The sequence below is a fragment of the Odocoileus virginianus genome, chromosome 4 (assembly GCF_023699985.2).
Source record: "Odocoileus virginianus isolate 20LAN1187 ecotype Illinois chromosome 4, Ovbor_1.2, whole genome shotgun sequence".
NCBI lineage: Eukaryota > Metazoa > Chordata > Mammalia > Artiodactyla > Cervidae > Odocoileus > Odocoileus virginianus.
The window spans coordinates 57,409,380-57,431,091 of record NC_069677.1 but is presented as its reverse complement, the minus strand read 5'-3'; the positions used below and the strand labels follow the sequence as shown (position 1 = coordinate 57,431,091).

The window sequence follows — 21,712 nt, the reverse complement described above, 5'->3', positions numbered from 1 at the left end:
TGGAAGCACAGAGTCTTAACCTCTGGGCCACCAGGGAAGTCCCTGGATTGTATGCTTTCAATGGGCAAAATGTATGGCATATAAATTAGATCTCAATAAAGCTATTTAAGAAAGTAAGTGCTATCAGTTAAGCAACGTAAGAGAGCTTGGCTATCATCTCATTCAAGATGAGGAACCCGAGGGTCATAGCCGTCAGCGCACTGTGAGGATTTATATCCGTGTCCCAGTGTGTTCTGCTTGCTGGCCCCACAATTCAGGGACCCTGAGCCCTCAGCTCAGAGCCAGCTCATGGATAACGGGGGACCCTCACCCCCGCCCTCAAGGAGCTTAAATACAGGTGAGTTCTTTCAAGCCTGAAACAATGAGATTGATTCCACCCAAGCGACTGTACCAGCAGGCGCAGAGGAGCTGAAGGCCAGGCGCTAAGGCGACAGGCAGAAGAGGAGGCTTGAGATGGATGGGCTTTCCAGGCGGAACGAGCTGGACGGAGGCCAGAAAAGACAGGGGAGGGCACTCCTGGGAAAGGAGACAGATGCTGTTGAGTATTCAACGTACACCACGTCTTTCAGACGAGGTTTAGATAACGCCGTTCTGAGACCTCCCTGGCAGTCCAGAGGTGGATACTCCATGCTCCCAGTGCAGAGGGCAAGGGTTCGATCCCTGGTCGGGGAACTATAATCCACATGCCAGACAGCATGGGCAAAAAAAATTACAGCCCCATTGCTAGGGGGACGGATGAATAGGGGGGAGCTCAGCCCTGACGGGACAGGATGCAGGGAGAGCTCTGAGTGGGAAATGAGACGCTGAGAGCTGTCTTCACAGGAGTCTAGCCTGGCTGCAGCGTGTAAGGGACCGAGGTCGGAGGCCCGTGTGTTATAATCGACAAGTGAAGTGTCGAGTTCTGTGGCAGAAGCAACAGGAGTGGAGAGGAAGGAAGGGAGAGAGATCCCAGAGAAGAACAACAGAATCCAACCATGCCAAGACCTGCGGGCGGGAGCAGACGGACAAGGAGGGCACTGACTGACTCTGCCCAGACTGCCGGGGCTGAAACCCTTACCAGCTGTGTAACAGGGGTCAAGGGGGTTAAATGCTCCGCACCTCAGTTTCCTGAGTAAAGCAAGGATTAAAAACTGTGTTTCCGTCTATCAAACAGCTGTTGGGAGAATTAAATATGAACAGTGCTTGGAGCGATGCCTGGCACTGAGTAAGTGCTCTTGTATAGCCTGTTGAATAAAGACGTGTAAATGCATATTCAGACCTCGGACCTCACTTTCTGACAACGGCGGCAAGGAAAAGCCTCATCCAGCTTCATTTTTCACCCCATCAAGCTTCCTTTTCCACTCACTTTTCCCCATTCGTGCACCCCTTGGTGGAAGTTCTAGGAAGAATAAAATACTTTATTCTTATGCTCCCTGCCCTTGAGGATGGGCCTTCTGGGAGAAACTGAAGAGAAGAAAAACAGCAGTAAGTGTTCTCCACCAAGATCCAGGCACTAGGAGTGGCTGAACCACAGGCTCGGTGAGCAGCTCCAAGAGGCCAGTGGAAGAGCCTGGACCAGGCAGCTGTGTTCTGCAGACAGGCTTGCAGGGCTCCTGTTTATACAGCCCCGAGGGACCGCTCCGGGGGTACCCCCCTGCGCACCCAGGCCGCCCTTCCCAGGTACCGCCTCCCAGCAGGATCCGTGAGCCCCTTTCCTGCCCTGCCTCCTAGGACCTCAGCCTCCAGCCCTGGACACCACACCTGCCCCCTCACAACTTACATCAAAGGCTCTGAGGCCAAATACTGAACTGATGATGTTGGCCACAGAGCTCCGGGCAGAGCTTGTGAACTGCTAAAGAGGAAAAGGGTCCTTGCCTTTCCTGCCGAGGAGGAAGGAACATGCTCCGTGATCTTGACCAAAAAGCCCCCGGAAGGTCAGAAATCAGAACAGGGCTCTATCCTCACCTTCACATGCTTGTGATTATATGGTGGTGTCTCCCCACACCTCCACCCACCCCACCCCACTGGCATTGGGCATCCTCATGACACTGCTAGGGTCCATGCCCATACTGAAAAGAAGGTTAAACTATCATACAAACACAATGTATTTTTAGTAATTAGACTTGAGTTTCCTACCTTTGGATAATTACGAAAAATCTCCCTTCAAAGTGATAAAAAAAAAAAATCCTCAAAAACTCAAAAGAAGAATTTAATTTATACCAAGTCTTTCCGGTGAGGTTTAAATAACATCACAGTCCCATTATTAGGAGGATGGGTAAAGTGGCTGTAGCATAGCCATACTACAGAATAATATATTAAGGTAGAGCTCTAGGTACTGTCACAGAAAAACATACTTTCCAGTGGGGGAGAAAAAGAAGGACGTGAAGATACAACACGTAAAAAAACCTGAACTACAGGTTTGTACATGCTCTTGGATGGAGTGTGAGCTGAGAAGGGGGCTCAGTCTCCGGGGGCGATGAGCACGTCTGGTACAGAAGAGTCAAGAGAGACCGTCTCTGGCTGGATTTCTTAAAACAAAATGCATTCACGTATAACGGGCAATTTGGGGGTGCCATAAGAAATAAATAGATGCTGTTGCATTTATATATGTGACCAGCTATTGCTATTCAGTCACTAAGTTGTGTCCGATTCTTTGCAGCCCCACAGACTGCCACATGCCAGACTTCCCTGTCCTTCACTATCTTCCGGAGTTTCCGAAAACTCCTGTCCGTTGAGTCAGTGATGCCATCCAACCATCTCATCCTCCATCACCCCCTTCTCCTCTTGCCCTCAGTCTTTCCCAGTATCAGGGTCTTTTCCAATGGGTCTGCTCTTCGAATCAGATGGCCAAAGTACTGGAGCTTCAACTTCAAATCTAATTTATAACTTTACATTCTCCTTTCCTTTATTCTGATCAGAAGACAGTTGTTTTCCTGCTTTTCAGAGAGCTGAAAAAATAATAAAATTAAATTTTGGTTCTGTGTGACCTTAAGGAATTTGTAAACAATAAAAGAGCCCAAGCCAAAATTTAAAATAAAGACATTAATAATAGATACATGATTTAGAAGGTGATGTTCCCAGGCAAACCATTTCTCCTGGGTTTATGTGGCTAAACTTCCTTTCAGGTTTATTTGTGGATGTTGGTGATACCACTGAGGATGAACTTGAGGCTGTGTTTTTAAATATCTGCTACTAACTAGCTCCTCGGACATCTCTCTGTATTCACTACTGACACAGTTAATCTGCTTAATTACAGTTTTGTTGATATCTCAGATTCCCCTTATTTACTCTGCATCCTGAAAAAGTCCTTTGAAATCTAAACAGTCCGCTACCTCTCCAGCTATGTTCGGAAAGGTTACAATCTTAGGATCCTTTGAAAGGAGAGTGGGGGGTGGGGAGCTATGTTTCCAGCATGGAGTGGAATGTGAAAATAATCTGGGAATAGAATGAATACACTGGATTGAGTCTCAGCAACTTTTTCTCTCCTAATTTGTTATGTTCTGCTTGAGGAAGTGATTTCTTTGAATCTATAATCAGACTGATAATTAAATACAAAGATTAGAATATATTCCAACTTGTAATACATTCTCTGTGTACTCCCTAAGGCAATAAGCAGAGTACCCATTTCCACACACAATATGTGCTCCATAAATATCTAGTGGCTTACTGCCTAAGAAAGAAATACTAGATGATCTAAATAAAGGAGACATTCTAAATTATTTATATTCCTTTCAGCAGATTTTAACTGAACGATCATGTGTGCTAGGCATGAGGCGGGGCACTGAAGAGATACAAACAGGGTAAAATGTGGTTGTTTGTCCTTAAAGAGTTCATAAAATAAAGAATGAAAACAAAACATAAGTACTCTCCCTTGCAAAAAAAAAAGTCAAAATTGCCTACTATGTCTAATTCTCAAATTCAAATCAAACTCCTTGTACTATTACATCTGATCTTAAAAGCATCCTTTTCTGCCTCTGACCACCCAGTACATTTTGATTATTGGAAATGTATGTTCAGCATCAGCCTTGATCTTAACAGATGTACTTAACTTTGTACCCGGACATGCTAGGCACGAAGGATAACACCACATCAGGCCCACATTCTGAGAGCTGACATGTTGGGGAAACGAAATAAATCCATTCATTTAGCAACAAGCCTGGGGACTCCCCTGGTGGCCCAGTGGTTAAGAATTCCCCTGCCAATGCAGGGGACACAGGTTCGATCCCTGGTGCAAGAAGATCCCACATGCCACAGAGCGACTAAGCCCACACCACAACCACTGAGTCCTCGAACCCAGAGCCCACGCTCCCCAGGACGAGAAGCCACGCCAAGGAGAAGCCCCTGCACTGAAGCAAAGAGCAGCCCCCTTCACCACAACTGGAGAAAGCCCAGGCGCAGCAGCGAACACCCCACCCAGCATAGCCAAAAATAAACAGTTTTAAAAAGCCTTACCCAACGTTCTAATGGATGATAGGAAAGATCAATTGCCAGATTACCCATACAGATCAAATTACTATGGGATCTGGAGGAGAAGGAGGAGATCCTTCTAGCTAGTTGGCCTCACCAAGTGTCAGAGAGGAGATGAGGCTGGCTGAGGGTCAACACACCCCGCGGGAGACGGAGAGCAGTCCAGGGCAGTGCGAGAAAGGATGCGCGACTGTCAATCGGAAGTCCCGCACAAGCCACTGTGCACATCCAGAGGCCGTGAGCACAAAATGGGGAGAAAACCGGGGCAGCCAGCAGGGTCCTCATGGGCTGGCTGCCCTCAGTCCTGCTGATTCACCTGTTCCCGAAAAGTCACGGCACACCTAGATACACACGTGCCTCGAGATGAAGGGGCTCAACCAACAGCAGAAAGGGTCGCAAGTCCCCGAGCAGAGTCTCTGCCTCGAGATGAAGGGGCTCAACCAACAGCAGAAAGGGTCGCAAGCCCCCGAGCAGAGTCTCTGCCTCGAGATGAAGGGGCTCAACCAACAGCAAAAAGGGTCGCAAGTCCCCAAGCAGAGTCTCTGCCTCGAGATGAAGGGGCTCAACCAACAGCAAAAAGGGTCGCAAGTCCCCAAGCAGAGTCTCTGCCTCGAGATGAAGGGGCTCAACCAACAGCAGAAAGGGTCGCAAGTCCCCGAGCAGAGTCTCTGCCTCGAGATGAAGGGGCTCAACCAACAGCAGAAAGGGTCGCAAGTCCCCGAGCAGAGTCTCTGCCTCGAGATGAAGGGGCTCAACCAACAGCAGAAAGGGTCGCAAGTCCCCGAGCAGAGTCTCTGCCTCGAGATGAAGGGGCTCAACCAACAGCAGAAAGGGTCACAAGTCCCCGAGCAGAGTCTCTGCCTCGAGATGAAGGGGCTCAACCAACAGCAGAAAGGGTCGCAAGTCCCCGAGCAGAGTTTAAACTCTTTTTAAAGTGTTCATATGAAGGGCGATGGCATGAGCATAATACCGGCTCTAGACTTTGGGGTTTTAACCAAGGGTTCAAGATGATTTGTTTTCTTTTCTCTGTCCTTCCCTCAGCCTCTTGGCCAATTCTCTTCTCTCTTCCTTTACTTTTCTCTTTCCACCCTTCTCTGCGTAACGTAAAAAAAAAAGTTCAATGCCAGAAGACTGTACATTTAAATTCAGCCCACATGACATTTCCTCCAAGTTTAATTGCTTCCATGCAACTTATATCCTCTAGTCACGCTAGACCCCAGAGTATTAAACATGCTCTTTTACAAAGAAGCTCTTGTCCCATAATAACCCCCCATAATCAAAGTGCAGGAATTATGGGTAAGGCCCAGCCGGATGACGGGTGAAACAAACAGGTTTTTAAATTCACCCAAAGCAGGCTTCAGGCAGGAGGCAAATCAAAGCCGGCCACTCTACCATCAGGCTTGAGAACAGAAACACGAGCTTGAACAGAGATCTGGGGATCTCCGCATATCCAGACAGGAAGAAATGAAGTCATAAATACATACACACATATATACATACATATATATATATAACTCAGATACCTTATCTTTGGGTTGACATGAAGAGTCACCCACAGGGTCGCTTAAAAACACCTGGCTGCATTTTCTCTGCTTTCAAACCCATCCCTCAAAGTTCTAGTGACGGCCGCCAGTGAGTGAAAGTAGCTCAGTGGTGTCCGACTCTTTGCAACCCCATGGACTGTTCAGTCATGGCCAGACTGTACAGTCTCCAGGCCAGATTCACTGAAGTGAATCCCCCTTCTCCAGGGGATCTTCCCAGCCCAAGGATCGAACCCAAGTCTCCCGGATTGCAGCCGGATTCTTTACCAGCTGAGCCACAGCTCTTTATTTAAATATTTATCTATGTGTTTGGCTATGCCTGGTCTTCGTTGCAGCGTGCAGGTTCTTTAGTTGTGGCATGTGGGATCTAGTTCCCTGACCAGGGATCAAACCCTGGCCCCTGGATTGGGTGCTTTGAGTCTTAGCCACTGGATCACTAGGGAAGTTCCCAGGTCCACTCTTTAAATTAGTAAGTCATTCTTCTTTGTTATTCTGAGCAGATTGAAGTTGGCTTTTCCATCTTCCCACAGACAACTTGGGCAACACTTCTAGACTTGTCCTACAGCAAAGCAGTGTTAGTCACTCAGTCGTCTCCGACTCTTTGCGACCCCGTGGACTGTAGCCCGCCAGGCTCCTCTGTCCATGGAAGCCTCCAGGCAGGCATCCTGGAGTGGGTTGCCATTTCCTTCTCCAGGGGGTCTTCCCGACCCAGGGATCGAACCCAGGTCTCCTGCACTGCAGGCAGATGCTTTACCTTCTGAGCCACCAGGGGAGCCCATCCTACAGCAAAGGACATCTGCAAACATCTCAAGTTCTTTTATAAACCCTTATGTTTCTAAACACGTGTTCAACTTTTCCCACGATCTTCCCCACCTCTCAACGAATCACTTCCCTTGTGAGCTTCAAAGTTCACCCTTGTGATTTCCTAACTGCAAGAGGCAGTAACAGGACTCTGGATTTCTGGATCTCCCTTATTCAGCCTGCCCACTCTGCACAAGAACTATGCCTACCTTTCTTACAAAGGCCTTTTAAGCAACGTTTTCGGTCCTCCTCACTGGATTCAGATAGACACCTCTCCACCAGGATTTTTCAAGAACAATTTTTTAATTCCATGCCATCTCTTCTGCTCAAAAATCCATTCAGGGTAAGAGGAAAACAAACTCAACTACTTATCAGATCCCCACCCTTTCTTCTTTAAGGATTTAGTGAAGGTTTCTATAGCTTTCCCCTTTGCCTACATTCCCTCATTGACTTTCATAGACCAGTATGTCTAAGAATTAAGGGTAGAACCAATAGAGCCTAAATCAGCTATGTTACTCTAGCCTTAGAAACTGGTGGATGGAAACATTTTGCTTGTTGCCAATGAACTACTTTTGACCTATTCTAATAAAGAAAAAGAAAACAATTCCCATGCTGTCACTAAAACACAATGTCACTGAGGTTTTATTACTTTTACATGCTATATAGCTGTATCATTTATTGTAGCTGTCTAGATCTGGACATATTCTGAATCATAATCATTTTGTGCATGAAGTCATTGGACAAATCAAAGTAAAATCAGATTTTTAAAACATTCATTTAGAAGCTCCTACTTACATTTTGGAAAGGAAATCTTATATTTTAATGGCACTAGATATTATTTATTATACAGTGTTGTTTTATCTTGTTCCACAATGTAACTTTTTTGCTTTATCCTTGGCCGACTTGACCGTCAAGGTACAAAACAGACATTGTTTTAAAAATCCATTTGTAATAAGTGTCAGTAAATATAACCTTTCACTTCAGCTGAAGCAACTCCACAGCATCAATTTGCTTACTGGGAAGTTTATAATACTCTTTTTCAGCAGCTCTCAAAACTAGACTTCAAAGAAATATGTACCAGTCGCTAAGGTGTTTACCAAGGCCCAGAATGACTTAAAATGCAAAACTTAACTCGCTACTGATGCTTTGCTTTATGGTAAATACAGACAATGCGTTTAGTCAGATCACGGGCTTTTTTTATTCACACACATGAGATAAGCTGGACATTCCAATGCACGAACAACTGGGAAATCGGAGTCCTTTAATGGTTTTCAACTAATTGACTAGAGTTGGCCAATTAGTAGGTTAAATGAAAAGCACTTTGGCAAAACCTGACTCATTTCATTATGGCTAATAATTTTTAAAAAGGCTGTGCTGGTCCATCCCTTTTGTTCTAGCCACCTGCCTAAGTTTTCAGGCAAAAGTTTCAACAATTCTGCATCCAGCCTTCAAAATCATTTATTTAATGTTGACACTCCAAACTGTCAATAATGACTCTCCACTCTCCTTTGCTCCTACTGCTAAATATCTGTTAATAATCACTGACGACTCAATAGTTATTAACATGTAAGCCACAGATAAACATGAAGAACAACGGCCCCACTCTGTCCTGTGTGGGTTACTGCCCTTGGACCTTCGCTAGAGCACTTTCCCGAAGCCCCAAGCACACCCTTGCCATCTTCAAGCTTACAGAAATGTCAGATCAATAAATGTAAGTTTAACTATTTTCAGATCAGAGATAATTAAACTTTTTAAAAAGCCTATGAAGAAAACGGATCATATTTTAAAAACCTATCTGGGTGCAGCTTAACATTTAAGTAGCTGATCCTTCCTTCATTTCCATCTTTCCTTTCTACAAGTTTTTTATACAATACCTATTTATGGATTCTATGCTAAAATGCACAAAGAGCCAAATATATTCTGGATGATACATTAGGTAACAAGAATTCATATTTGCCTAAAGTCCTAAATGCACAGGCTTTTATTGCACATAGTACATAAAACTAAGACCCATAAAAGTGCTGACAATTGTTCTGAAGAGTGTGTCTACAGAAAACACAAGTGATTTTATAAGCAGTACTGAAGTTTACTGCTTCTTCTATGGTTCTTAATCCCTTCTACTAAATTCACATGTTCACACAAATCCCAAGCCAGTAACAGGACCACTAGATGCTCCCAAATTTGCAGAATGCAGCAAAATATCCTTTTACCTACAGTCCCAGCTTCCACTACAAAATGGATTCAAACTCAAATTCGTTGATATAATCAAGCATGTTTTATTTACTTACACTGTGAAAGAGTAAATTGACCAGAGCACTGACATGCATGAATGAACTTCAGAATCTACTTTACCAGCTATTGAAATCAGTCTGGCAAAATGAAGGAACAAATATGGAAAGATACACGTTCATTTGAAACTACAGTTACATAATATTCCAAACCATAAATTTTTAACTGGTACTCTGCAAATATAATCTGCTTTTATGGCTCCAATTAAGTATAACGCGTCTAGGCAGTAACAGTCCTGTGAGCTACAATCTGTGACAAAGGTTTGACCACAGCTGGGATTGGAGAAGGCAATTTTCCTCCTGGCAAGTGAGTATCATATCAATTAGAGTAATATTTTTACCCAAGTCTTATAACCTATCTCGGTGAGTTATAAAACACTGATTTCAGGCCTCATTTTAACCGGATGTTTAAATAAGCAAATGTGTGATCCTTCCAGACGGCCAGCAGACCTCTCCAGGGAAAACTTCGTGCTTCTTAGCAGGACACCTCAGTGGAGGTGGGAACTTGCGGGCTATGACTTACGTAATTCAGGGGCTTATTGTCATCATTTTTCTCTCTTCTGTCCATAGCTTTGTTCTCTATTTTCCAAGTCTCCTATAAATGTGTTATCATTTGTTTATAATTTAAAAAATAAAATGCTTTAAAGAAACAAACAAAAGCCATCTTATTCAATGTAGTATCCAATGCAATGCTCACTCAGTGCAGCCCAACCCTGGAAAACGTGGTCCCAGGGGAAACACGAGTCGTTGGATATTTTTCAGTGCCCATCTTCCTCTGAGAAACATGCCATAAAATTAACCCTTCCTCTTTCTCGAACTTCCCTGAATTTCAGGCACTACTTTCTGGATTTCCTCCTAAGTATCTCTGACTGCTTCCTCTCCATCTCCTTCGCCAAGTCTAGGAACTTCTCTTTTCTTCTCAATCTATGTGAACTCTCTCTAAGGAATCTCATCCATGCCTGGATTTGAATAACAATAATAATAATCTATGATCATAATATAGATAATACACACATAGATATAGTTGCCTGGGGTGAATATATATATATATATATATATATATATATCTCCCTTGGGTATCTTTAACATGTTAAGACGTCTCTCAGCCTATTTTAAAGTTTCCAATACTGCTCGTATAACAAGAAGCAGTACCATTCAAGCCATTATTCAGCCAGTAACCTGCAAACTTCCCATTCATCTCCTTTTCTCACAGCCCTTATCTCCTCATCCAAACCCTATCCAGTTTACCTCTCTAGTGTCCCTGAAATGATTTCACTAGCCCTCAAATGACTGATTTCACTTCTTCCCTTTTCCAGCACCACCAAAGCAATTCCCCCATGACTGAGTCACTTGTGTGAGTGAGTACCTTCATTCCAGAGTAGCAGAATATTCAAGTTATGGCTTGTGAATTCTGAAACTGCACTTAAAATGTCTATCCCCATTTCATCCCAGTACAACCCACATCCTGATCGGTTTTGGAGCACCAAGGACATCAATTTTCCAAACCACAAAGCCAAATCCCAGTCTCTGAACTATAGTTACCCCAACGAGGCTTCTCGCCCATCAAGAATCTCATGAAGTTCTCCAGAATTTAACTCATATCTATACTCAATCCTGAGGGTGTATGAGGACCAACCAGAAAAAGAGACCACCTAAGCTGTGGTTCCCAAGATCCCCAAACAACCAACTGATGCAAGTATAAATGAGGTCATCTGTATACATAATAAATCCCTGGAAGATACACACGCAAATGTGAACAGTGGTTCCATTGAGTAAAACTAGAGGGAGGAGTACTTTTATTTTTCACTTTACATTCTTCAGCTCTGCTTAAATTTTTTGATGAGAGTATGTTAAAAAGCCATCTTTATTTTTTGGCTGCAGGATCCAAGTTCCCCAACCAAGTTTCAACCTGAGCCCCCAGCAGTCTAAGCACCAAGTCCTAACCACCGACCCACCAGGGAATTCCCCAAAAGTCATCTTTTAAAAAGAAATTCAAAGATAAAATCAAGTCAGTAAAAGTTATGTTTGTTCACTTGGGTTATACTTCTTTTGCTTGTGTTTTCTACTTTTTTTGATGGATTAACGGATTATAACAGTTGCTTCCTCAACCTGTGAACCCCAAGAGAGGGTTTTCATGGACAAATTGGGAGACAGACAAATATTCAGTATTTCAATATTTGCAGAAAATCCAACACAAAGAAATATATATTTTTAATAAAAAATCTAGCATATACATTTTCCCCCAGCGAACATGTTTCGTTTTGGCACCCCACAACATCTCTGAATACCCATCCTTCATCCATCTTCACTGCATTTAGTACATCGAGCTAGGGTTCTAAATTTTCAGTCCAGGCGGGAGACAGACATGATTCCTGAACATGAAGATTCCTACAAGGAATTCCAGGCTGTAAGCTTGCAAAGATTTAAAAGAAAATATTATAGGATTCCTTCCTTATCAAAGCACCTGCCTGTGTGCCAGGCACTGTGCCCAGGTCATACAATGACAAAGCAAGAAAAACATCCACTCTTGCCCTCATGGAAGCTACAGTGTAATAAGAAAGAAAAATAAACCGTCAGTAATAAGGGTAATTTCAGGCAGCCCCGTGGTTGGAACAGCCAAGTTTCCACTACAGAGGGCTCGGGTTCAATCCCTGGTTGGAGAACTAAGATCCCGCACACAGTGAGGCACAGCCAAAAAAAAAATAAAAACAGAAGTAAAAACACACAGCGATAGAGCAGCAGAGCTAAGCCTGGGGAGACCCAGAGGGCTACAGGAGAACCTAGCCGAAGCGCCTGAGCCAGTGCGGGGCTGTGACTCAGAGAAAACCTCCCGCGGGGCTGGCTCCTAAGCTGATGCCCGAAGGTAGTGTGGGCGTCAACCAGGCAAAAAGCGGGGAATAATGGTCCAGGCACAGGTAGCAGCGTGTGCCAAGGTCCTGAGGCCAGAAGGAGTGCAGCCAATGGCAGAAACGAAAAGGCGTCCAGAGCAGCTGGAAGCTTCAGATTCGTAACTGAACAGAGATGACTGACTTCCTGGGACAGTCAGATGACTGACTTCCTTTGACTTCCTCAAAGCTCAAAGCTCAGAGCGGCCGCACACAGGTCAGAAAGGGGCTTTCAACCTGGCTGTGTCTGGATTCTCCGCGATTCTCCAGCGAGACTGTCAGCTGCCTGGGGTCTGAAACCCTGCCCGATATCCCCCCTCTCCACACAGTGCCCTGAACTGCCGCATAAGAGCAGTGTGCGGATCTTTCCTGGTGGTGCTGGACCAGCTAGGATCTCTTACGGTACCACCAAGGCAAGGGCCTGGGAGAGCGCAGCCCCCGTCACCACGAGCAAGAACAGGAATAAGGACACTTCCAGGGGTGCCAGGCACGGCGCGAAGCACTTGGCATATAGTGCTGATTTCACTTCATCGAACATCATTTCTTCCCTTGTCATCTGCTGTGTCTAGATGGAACATTAAATAAAAGCCAGAAGTCCAGGAAAGAGAGCGTGCAAATAAAAGATACGTTAAAGGAAATTCAGAAGATCGCTGCCATCAAGTCTCCTTCTTATCCTGACTCTTATGGAGAATTTTTGGGTAAGAGTTTCAGCAATTACTGTGTCGAACATGTTCCGTGGTGGCTCAGACAGTAGAAAATCTGCCTGCGATGCAGGAGACCCGGGTTCGATCCCAGGGTTGGAAAGATCCCCCAGAGAAGGGAGTGGCAACCCACTGGAGAATTCCATGGACAGAGGAGGCCGGGGGGCTACAGCCCACGGAGTTGCAAAGAGTCGGACACGACTGAGGGACCTACACTACCGTGTTACTGAATTACTTTTCGGCAGAGCAGTAATGAGCACAGCACTGTAATTCAACTACACTTCAATAAAAACTTTTGAAGAAGAAAAGAACCCCAAACAAGAAAAACACAGGCAGTCCCCAAAGAGGACTTCCTTGGTAACAAAAGCTCCAGGCTTCAGTTACCGAGCTAAGGCTTTCAGAGTCCCTCACGCCCCACACATCTACCCAAATCTACCACTCCCTCTTCCCCGGCCTCTGCGCTTGCTCTCTCCTGTGATTTTCTACCCACTTCTCCAGATTTATGTTTATCGTGCAACATTTGGAACATACAGGAAAATAGAAACTAGACAAGAAAAATCTCCATAATCCCACAAATGACCATCGAAAGCACTTTATGGAACCCTCTGTCAGACAGACACACACACATACTTTTAAAAATAGTATCAGGACTATGATACTTACACAAGGTACCGTAACTGTTGGGTCTTTTTTATGTTACACCCCACTTGTTTGATATTTAAGGCCATTTCTTATCTCTAAGCATTGGTAACTGACTATTAAATCAAGAAACACAAATGAAAGCCTAACACATATACACAAAGTACATTGAAAAGAAAAACTATAACTTGATTTAAATATGAAACTCTCAACTAGAGAAATAATAGTGAAGGCCACAAAAAAGGCTTCCCAAAGTCTACAAACATTCCTGGGTGGATGCTAAGAGATGACAGTTGGAATGAAATGTTCAAAAATTAAATATGCTTGTGAAATATTGGTTTAAAAATGAACTCATTTTGTAATAAGTGACTCTGGAATCATTAATGTATATTGTGAAATTCCAAGAGAGGGATAGAACATGCAACACATCTCAAATCTATTGGTCTTTGTGAACCTTTTGTTCACAAAGTATCTGAGTGGACTAGGGTTCCAAGGAATACACTTTGGAAAACTGCTCTGCTGATATTTCAATGCACTAAAACATTCACAGTCCCCCAGTGGAAGGGCCATGCCCTCAGAACTTGCCCTTCAACAGTAAGTTTATTACTTCAATCCTCAGTCTTCCAAATCACACTTTTTAATAAAATTATCCTCTGGATTGGTGGGTTCGTTTACTTCCATCACCCTCTCCTGTGGTTAGATATTTCCTAACCACAGGAGGGGGGAAAGGAAAGACAAGGCTATAAGGGTATAATTCCCACCCTTCTTAACTCAATTTGTCAACAAACAAAAATTAAGATCACTCAACCCTTTAAGCAATTTATTTCTGATCAATCTCTGCAATTATAAAGACAATGAGAAGTAACCTTTTCTCCTTTAAGCTACTTTACTCACATTACCTAACTAAATTTCATCAGGAACACGTCCAGTCCTGGCATAAACTAGGTCATCCCCCATGTCACATCTGTGTTCCCTGCAAAATGATATGGATTCATGAATGGTGAAAATCTCAGTGAGAAAATATAGTCATTCTCGATAGACTTATCCATTTCTGGTTGATTTGCTTTATCATCTCTCTCTCTCTTACTCTCTCTCCAACAATGAGAGCTCCAAATCTGAGTGCCCAGACTGAGCCTGGAAGCAAACCCGAATGCTCCACCCACCACTCCAAAGTTATCTGGTCACCAAGGATACCTAATTACAGGGCCTAATTATGGGCACGTAATTGGCATGAGGCAGTACAAAGGGCAGGACAGGTTTGAGAATCACAACATCCTAATCCCATCTCTGCCACGTGCCTATTAGGTGACCCTGGGCCATTTACTCAACCTTACTGTGCCTCAGCTTCATCAACAGTAAAATGGTATAAAAATATGTACCTGTTCACAGGTCACTGTGAGGGTTAAGAGAATGTGTGAAAAGCACCCAGGGTTATGAACAAAGTTTCCACACTCATGTGTCAGGAGCGGGCTCCATGGGTGCTCCTGATCACCCTGAGAAGCGCTGATTCAGCTGCCCGCCTCCTCTGGCACAGAACAGATAATCAACACATGTCAGTTACCTCCCCTTCTCATCTCTCCCCACTTCTCAATCCCACTCCCCTTCCAATGCCAGCCCACACACAGAACTAGCAGCCACAAGCCAAATTACAAAAATCAGAAAGTAGACGTTCCTCAGAAGTGACTGGATAGCTTTTGCCCAAGACGCTGCAGCAAAAAGCCACCATGCTCCACAGTGGGCACCCCATTTAGGTTTCTCTAACACGAAGACTGACTGTCAGTTCTTACTTCCAACTTTAAAAGCCAGCCTACAATTCCAGATCCAGACTGTCATTCAGTTCCAAACTTTAATTGAGAGCCAAAATTAGTTTACCCTACTACCAAAGTCTCTGCATCTGATTTTGGCCAGGTAGCCAGCATGCATGTGGGGAGGCAAGAATGAACTTGTACTGCAATCTGACTATGTACCAGACACTCCAGGTATGTTATCTAATCTTCCAGATACCATGAAATAGGTATGATGATCCTTATTTTACAGACAAGGAAACTAAGGCAGCAAACAATTTTTTTTTGACTGACAAAAGGCTCTTCGCCGTGAAAACAAGTACAGTATCCAGTCAACAGGATCAAGTAAACAGGGAAAACCAGCTAGAGTCAGTTCTTTTTTAAGAAAAGTAAATTTTAAAACGATTTTAAACGAAATCTTTTCTAACTGAAAAGAATTTGAAAATTTTGCCTCCCACAAACATCTCTTAAGAAGTTACTGAAGTTTGTACTTCAGCTTTTCTAGCCATGGAAGGAAAGGGAAGTCCTCAGGCGGCAGCCCTGTTGCAGGTCCAGAGAGAAACCAGAATGGGACACAGAGATCAAGGAACCTGGACATAAAAGCTTAAGGAAAAGACATCTGACGACCAAGGGCATTGAGAGCCTAGAAAATCCTGAGATCATAATAAAGGCAAATAACATAAAAAGGCAATTAGAAATACTAAGAAAAAAAATTTTTTTTTTTTTTTTTTAGAAAAAAAAATTTAAAAGTCAAGGTCCAAATATGAAGAAACTAAAAGGTGACACAAGTTTAAACAACCGATGAAGAGCGAAAAGAAAGAATCCATTTGACTTTGTTGCTGGATATATCCTCCTGGGTGTCCCAGGAGTCCTGACACCAGACCCAGTGTGCGAGTCTAAGACCCAATCTAATACACAAGGCAGTAAATTATAGCAAATGTTGCCTCCGGTTTTTCCACTTCAAGAAGAATTCACTAATACAGTCAACCGGGGGCCAAAGCACAAAACTTATATCAATCGCGGATTCGGAGCTTTGAAACGCTCAGGTGTCACCGACAAAAAGCAAAATGTGCAACTGCCGGCCATCTCAACCTCCTGGACTCACAAAACGGGGAGTCAAGAAATACTGTCAAAGCTTTCCAGAAAATAACAAAGGTGACCTAACAAAGTTGAGATAATGTAAATATCCAACTTGGGAGAGGGAAAAAGGAACATTTAAAGGAGCTACATTTCTCACTTTCTGATTAGGAGTTAAATATTGATAACAACAGTGGTAAAAGCATATTACTTAAAGGGTTAAGAAGGTAACAATCTAAGAATTAAAGACAGAAACAGTTATTAAAAAAATTTAAAAGTTGCCTCCGTGAGCCTTGAGAAAGTAAAGGCAACCAAGTCCTTCTGTACTACTGGGTTTGTTACCAACTGCATAGATCACTTTGACAAAAATAAATTTCTACTACACATTACAGAAAAGGCTAAACACTAAAATTATTACTAAAAACCGGGAGTGGCAGCAAATGTTACAGTTGGAATTATATTTAAGAGTAGGGATATATTCTCTTACAGAATATGTTATTCAAATACAATTTTTCTGTAAGAATGGAAAGTTCTCCTGAAGCCAGATCATTTTCTTCTTTATAATTCTCTATTTTCTGGTCTAGATACACCAAACATGTACTCCATTTATAACCAGACTTTTTTTTTTAATTTTTAATGTGATCAGTGTTCAAACCCTGTTGCGGACAGCCCAACACCCACACACCCCAACCTGATTTATGAGCTATAGAGAACAGTAGGGACAATGCAGTCATCTTCAGAGGCCTCGCATTGCAACATGGCCTGCATCCTCCCCACCATTTAACATCACAGGGAAGGTCTGAACACTGAGAAAAGGGTCCTTTAACAAGTGTCAGAAAGTGACTACACTGCATACATAAGAACAATCTTATCTGAGAAAATGACAAAAACTGTTCAAAGCTTCTTAGATGTCCAGGTTTGACCTCCCACATAGCTCATTGTTCAACTGGGGAAGTGACATGGGGATGAAGTGGGGCATGGAAAAGGGAAAATTGCTCCCGAAGTAAAGGCAACAGATAAGAGGGCCAGTCCACCAATAAATAATCACATGACTTTCATGTTGATACCCTTCCCTGGCCTCAATTTTCCAACCTTCCCCTAAAAAATTTGAGTTCTGATTTATAAAACCGTCTACTCCTGACAGAATCAAGAATACGATTCTACTGCAAGCCCCATTTCACAGATGATGGCGCGAAGTCATGTGTAGATTTTATGAAAATTAATCCAGGGTCAGCTGCCATCACTTTCCAAGCTTCTACTTAAATCCACCAAGATATACTGCTTGATGAAAAAACTATAGGACATGTAACATTCCGACTTTAACAAAGCTCCGAAAGAAATTCGGAGAACTCTTGGAAGAGTCCTTTACCTCAAAAGACGATGATCACAGTGACTTAATTTCTTAAATTCCCTCAGCTACTTGACCAACAATTTTCAAGGATTGTTATCAGCTCAAGCCTACCAGCCTATTACCTACATGTTTTTCCAGTTGTTGTCATCACTGACTGTCCAAAGGAGATTCACCCGGCTTTGGACTGAGGACTGACTTTTTATTATTGTTGTCGTTTACTTGCTAAGTTGTGCCCAACTCTTTTGCGACCCTATGGGCCGTCCATGGGATTTCCCAGGCAAGAATACTGGAGTGGGTTGCCATTTCCTCCTCCAGGGGATCTTTCCCACCCAGGAATTAAACCCTTGGTTCCTGCCTCATCTCCTGGATTGCAGGCAGGTTCTTCATCACTGAGCCACCCAGGAAGCCAAGGAGTGGCTTTAGCTGGGGGAATAAGGCAGATGTAGCAGACCAATTTTTTCTCAACCCAAGGCTAACTTCCACTTGTCACAAACATATTTTTGAGCTACTCCAATCATTCAAAATGTGTATAAAAGAGAATTCTTTTGTTTTGCTTTTGTTTAGGGATCTTTTCCCCTAGCTTTCCTCAGACTCTTATTTCATATTTTTAGCAACCAGTTATACCGATTTCATATCATATATATTTGTGTGTGTATATATAACCATAGTTCAAAAATCATTTGGGACCAAAAATATCTTCCAAAATTATTTTAAAATATTGGATCTTTTTCTATTTGTATGTACTACTAAGTCCATTTCTACAAAAGTCACAATAACACATTCAAAACTGCATTTACCTAAGTAAGCAACACAACATGCTACTTCAGACCTTTATATAGTATATAAGGGCTGGAGCTAATGTAAAGAACTTGCCTGCCAATTCAGGAGACACAAGAAATGCCGTTTCAGTCCCTGGGTCAAGAAGATACCCTCAAGGAGGGCATGGCAGCCCACGCCTGTGCTCTTGCCTGGAGACTCCCATGGACAGAGGAGTCTGGCAGGCTGCAGTCCACAGGGTGGCAAAGAGTAGGAAATGACTTTGCACACATAGTATATGAACTAACGCTGTCCTTCAGACAATATCATCACACTTAGAAAAATCTCATGCTATTATATCACATATTCGAATTCCACCAACTATTTAGATCAAAGCACTCAGTATGTGTCCACACTATCACTCAGTAACCAGAAGACCAGCTGTGGACTAAAATGATCATCAAGCCTGTTTCGAACAAGGGCTTCTCAGCACTACATCAAGTGCTTCTCAGCAAAGAGCTCCTTGCACAAGATGTCAACAGTTTTGGGATGGAGAAGAAATAATTGCCTACCAGTATGAGTCAAATGGTTGGCTATTTTAAGCCTCCATCATCACTGTGTATTTGTTATCAGGTCCTCTCATAGCAATCAGAGTATCAAATATTATCTTATTAAAATTGCACATAACTTCTAAACTAAGGCTACTCTATCTTATATCTATAGATATATAGATATACAGATATCTATATCTATATATATAGGCTTTAAAATAAAGTCTAAGGCAAGTTCTCAGAAGAGGAGTTTTCCTCCACGGCAGTCAACTGCCAGCCAGGGCAGGCAATCCTGAACCAAGTGCTCCAGTTGGCAGGACTTCTATCCAGGCCATTGACGGCCTGACCCCCCATGACCTCACCAGTTATGTTTCAAGTCCCAGCTTGGCTTCTCCTCCAGAATATAATTATTCTAGGGTACCACAATTGAAGAAACCTTCTTTATGCCTGTGAATACATTTTTCTACACAGTCTAATTCCAGTCGAAGGTAAAATTCACTACATCAAAAAGCCAGCACAACCTGTAGGGAAATAGCGACAAAGCAGCTCCTGATCGATGATATTCTAGATTACCAAGTTCCACACAGTAAAACTCCTGACCCAGTTTCCACACATTGATTTGTCCAGCCCACAACTACTTCACCTCGCAGTTCCTAATTACATCACTGGGGGGTGCTGTATGGCCATTACGTCATCGGACTGGGGCCCTAAGGCCTAAATCAGTGTTCCCTGTTCCAGAGTGCTTTTTCCAAGAATGGTGAGACAGCAGACCACCTACAGTAGCAAAAGTTCCTCTCTCCTCCCACAAGCCTCAGATCTGTTCTAGAACTATCCTGATGTCACATCGCAGACCACCAGGCTAGGAGTTACCTGACTTCGAGTGGGCCGGAAAGGGAGTTAAGAGTTTGGGTCCAGGAGGCAAAGTACTCCAGTATCAGTACTCCAGACTCCACGCACAGTCATCTCTGGGTTTCCCGAGAATTCTGCCCAAGTACTTGCTTCTTCTACCTCGAAGAATTTTCATGTCCTGAAAATCTCGCCACTTCCCGGATCCTGGAAGAACTTCGCCAGACCCAGCTGCTGACCCCTTACAGTTCCAGCACCCTGACACTAACTCCCACTTCCAGCCTCCCAGATTTCTGGGGAGAAGCCGTGCAAGGACACACATTGTCACGCACGCACACACACGCCCGCACGCACGCACGGTCACGAACACGCACGGAAGAAGCGCGCGCGGCCTGGGTACCGTGACTCTGTCCCCCCTTGCTCCAGGCTGACTTACTTGAGGAAGTACCTCTGACCAGTGGCCGTAAAGGTCATCTCCCAGCCCGGGGGCAGCGGCAGCTCGTCGGTCACGTCGTAGGACTGCTGGCGGAGATGCGCGTGCTGCTGCGCGGGGCTGACCGCGGCGCCCGCGCCGGTGCCCAGCTGCAGGGACGCGGGCGACGAGTGCGAGCGGACGTGCTGGGCGCCGCCGGCCAGCCGGGGCCCCGGGTGGCCGCCGGACGAGTCGGTGCTCGACTGCCGCGAGTGCGAGCCGGAGTCGGGCTCCTTGAAGAACGATTCGGGCAGGATCTTCTTCCGCCACGAGCTGGGCTTGGGGTTCATCACCGAGTTGAAGAGGGCTTCGAGGTCCGTGTCTAGGTCTTGAGTGACGTGGATCACTTGCTGCCCGGGTGGCGGGAGCGGAGGGGGCGCCGAAGCCGGATTCATCTTCTGCTAGGAGAAAGGAGGTCAGATTAGCCTCTTACTGAAGGTCGGAGAGTTGAAGGGGAGAAGAGCGAGAAGAGACAAGAGAGGTGTCCGCCTCGGGATCCCAGACACCCAGCACTTAAGCCCAGCGGGATGGGGGAGGGGTCCCTCCTGGCCTCCAGAATTATGCAACTTTCTTGAAGCCAAGAAGTTACCAGCAAAGGGGGAGGGGGTGGCTGCTGGGAGTTAACTGCACTGGAGACGCTAAAGAAACTGCTGGTGTCTAAGGACAGGTCGAAACTTTCCCGGGCAGGCAGCGCCCCCCAAGTCCCAACCCGAGCCAACTCCAAGACGTCTCCACTCGGGAAGCCCGAGGAGCCGGGCGCCCCAGCGTGGCGCGGGGTGAGCGGGCGCGCGCCAGCGGGCACTACCTGGGCGCGCAGCGAAGCCGAGTCTGGGCGAGCGGTGGCCGCCGTGCCGCCCGAACTCGCCGTTGGGCCTGGGTCGCTGGGCTGCGTCTCGAGCTTGCAGGGCTGGAGCTATTAGGGCCCGGCTGGCAAATCCCGACCCTACTCGGTGTCTGGCAGCCGAGAGGCTTCGGCTCTCACATCCCCCGAACTGGCCTCAGGCGCTCGCGCTCCGCGGAGAGGCGGAGAAGCAGACAGCGCGGCCGCCGCGGATCCCGGACTGTCCCATAAACAAAGTTTGGAGCAAACTCCCACTCCCAGGAAAGAGGCGGGCCCGAAAGCTGAGCTGTTGAATTATGCATGACCTCCAAGTCCCGAGCCTGCCTACCCCCTCTCGTCCCTCCCCTTCCTCCTCCTCCTCCTTCCACCCTGGCACCAGAAAACCCTGGGCGTGCTGGGTACTCTGCAGGGTAAGAGGAGATGGGTGCCCCCCACCCGCTCCTCCTGGTCGTGCTGACCTCTCTCGCGGAACCCTGGATCTGCATTCCTTTGAGTTTACCACGGACTTGGGGCGGGATCAAAGGGAAAGTGGCCCGAGTCTGTTTAATCAAGAACTTGTGGACCGAAACCAGGCTGGGGGCGGCGGAAGGCACGCGAGTGAGGGGCCCAGACCGAGGAAGGGCGGGCCCTGGGTGGCGCGCCTTCTCTTCGTGCCGGGTACCGAGGCCGGGGCCCGGAGCGCGGGAGCCTAAGGGCGGGCCCGGGTACGCTCCGGCGCGGGGAGACACCAGCG

At 45.3% G+C, this 21,712-nt stretch overlaps 1 protein-coding gene across 2 annotated transcripts in view; it reads right to left on the bottom strand.

The window, feature by feature from the left end:
- WWTR1 (WW domain containing transcription regulator 1) overlaps nt 1-21,225 on the bottom strand; it is a 139,132-nt gene extending 117,907 nt beyond the window's left edge. Inside the window, exons 1-2 of one of the 2 annotated variants that reach the window (XM_020911486.2) lie at nt 20,944-21,225; nt 20,103-20,539 (exon numbers count right to left, since the gene is read on the bottom strand). In XM_020911486.2, coding sequence (XP_020767145.1) covers nt 20,103-20,533 — 431 coding nt within the window. In that variant the 5' untranslated portion in view covers nt 20,534-20,539; nt 20,944-21,225. The remainder of the gene's footprint in view (nt 1-20,102; nt 20,540-20,943) is intronic. The other variant, XM_070466603.1, reaches the window with a different exon arrangement.
- Nucleotides 21,226-21,712: the final 487 nt, after the last annotated feature.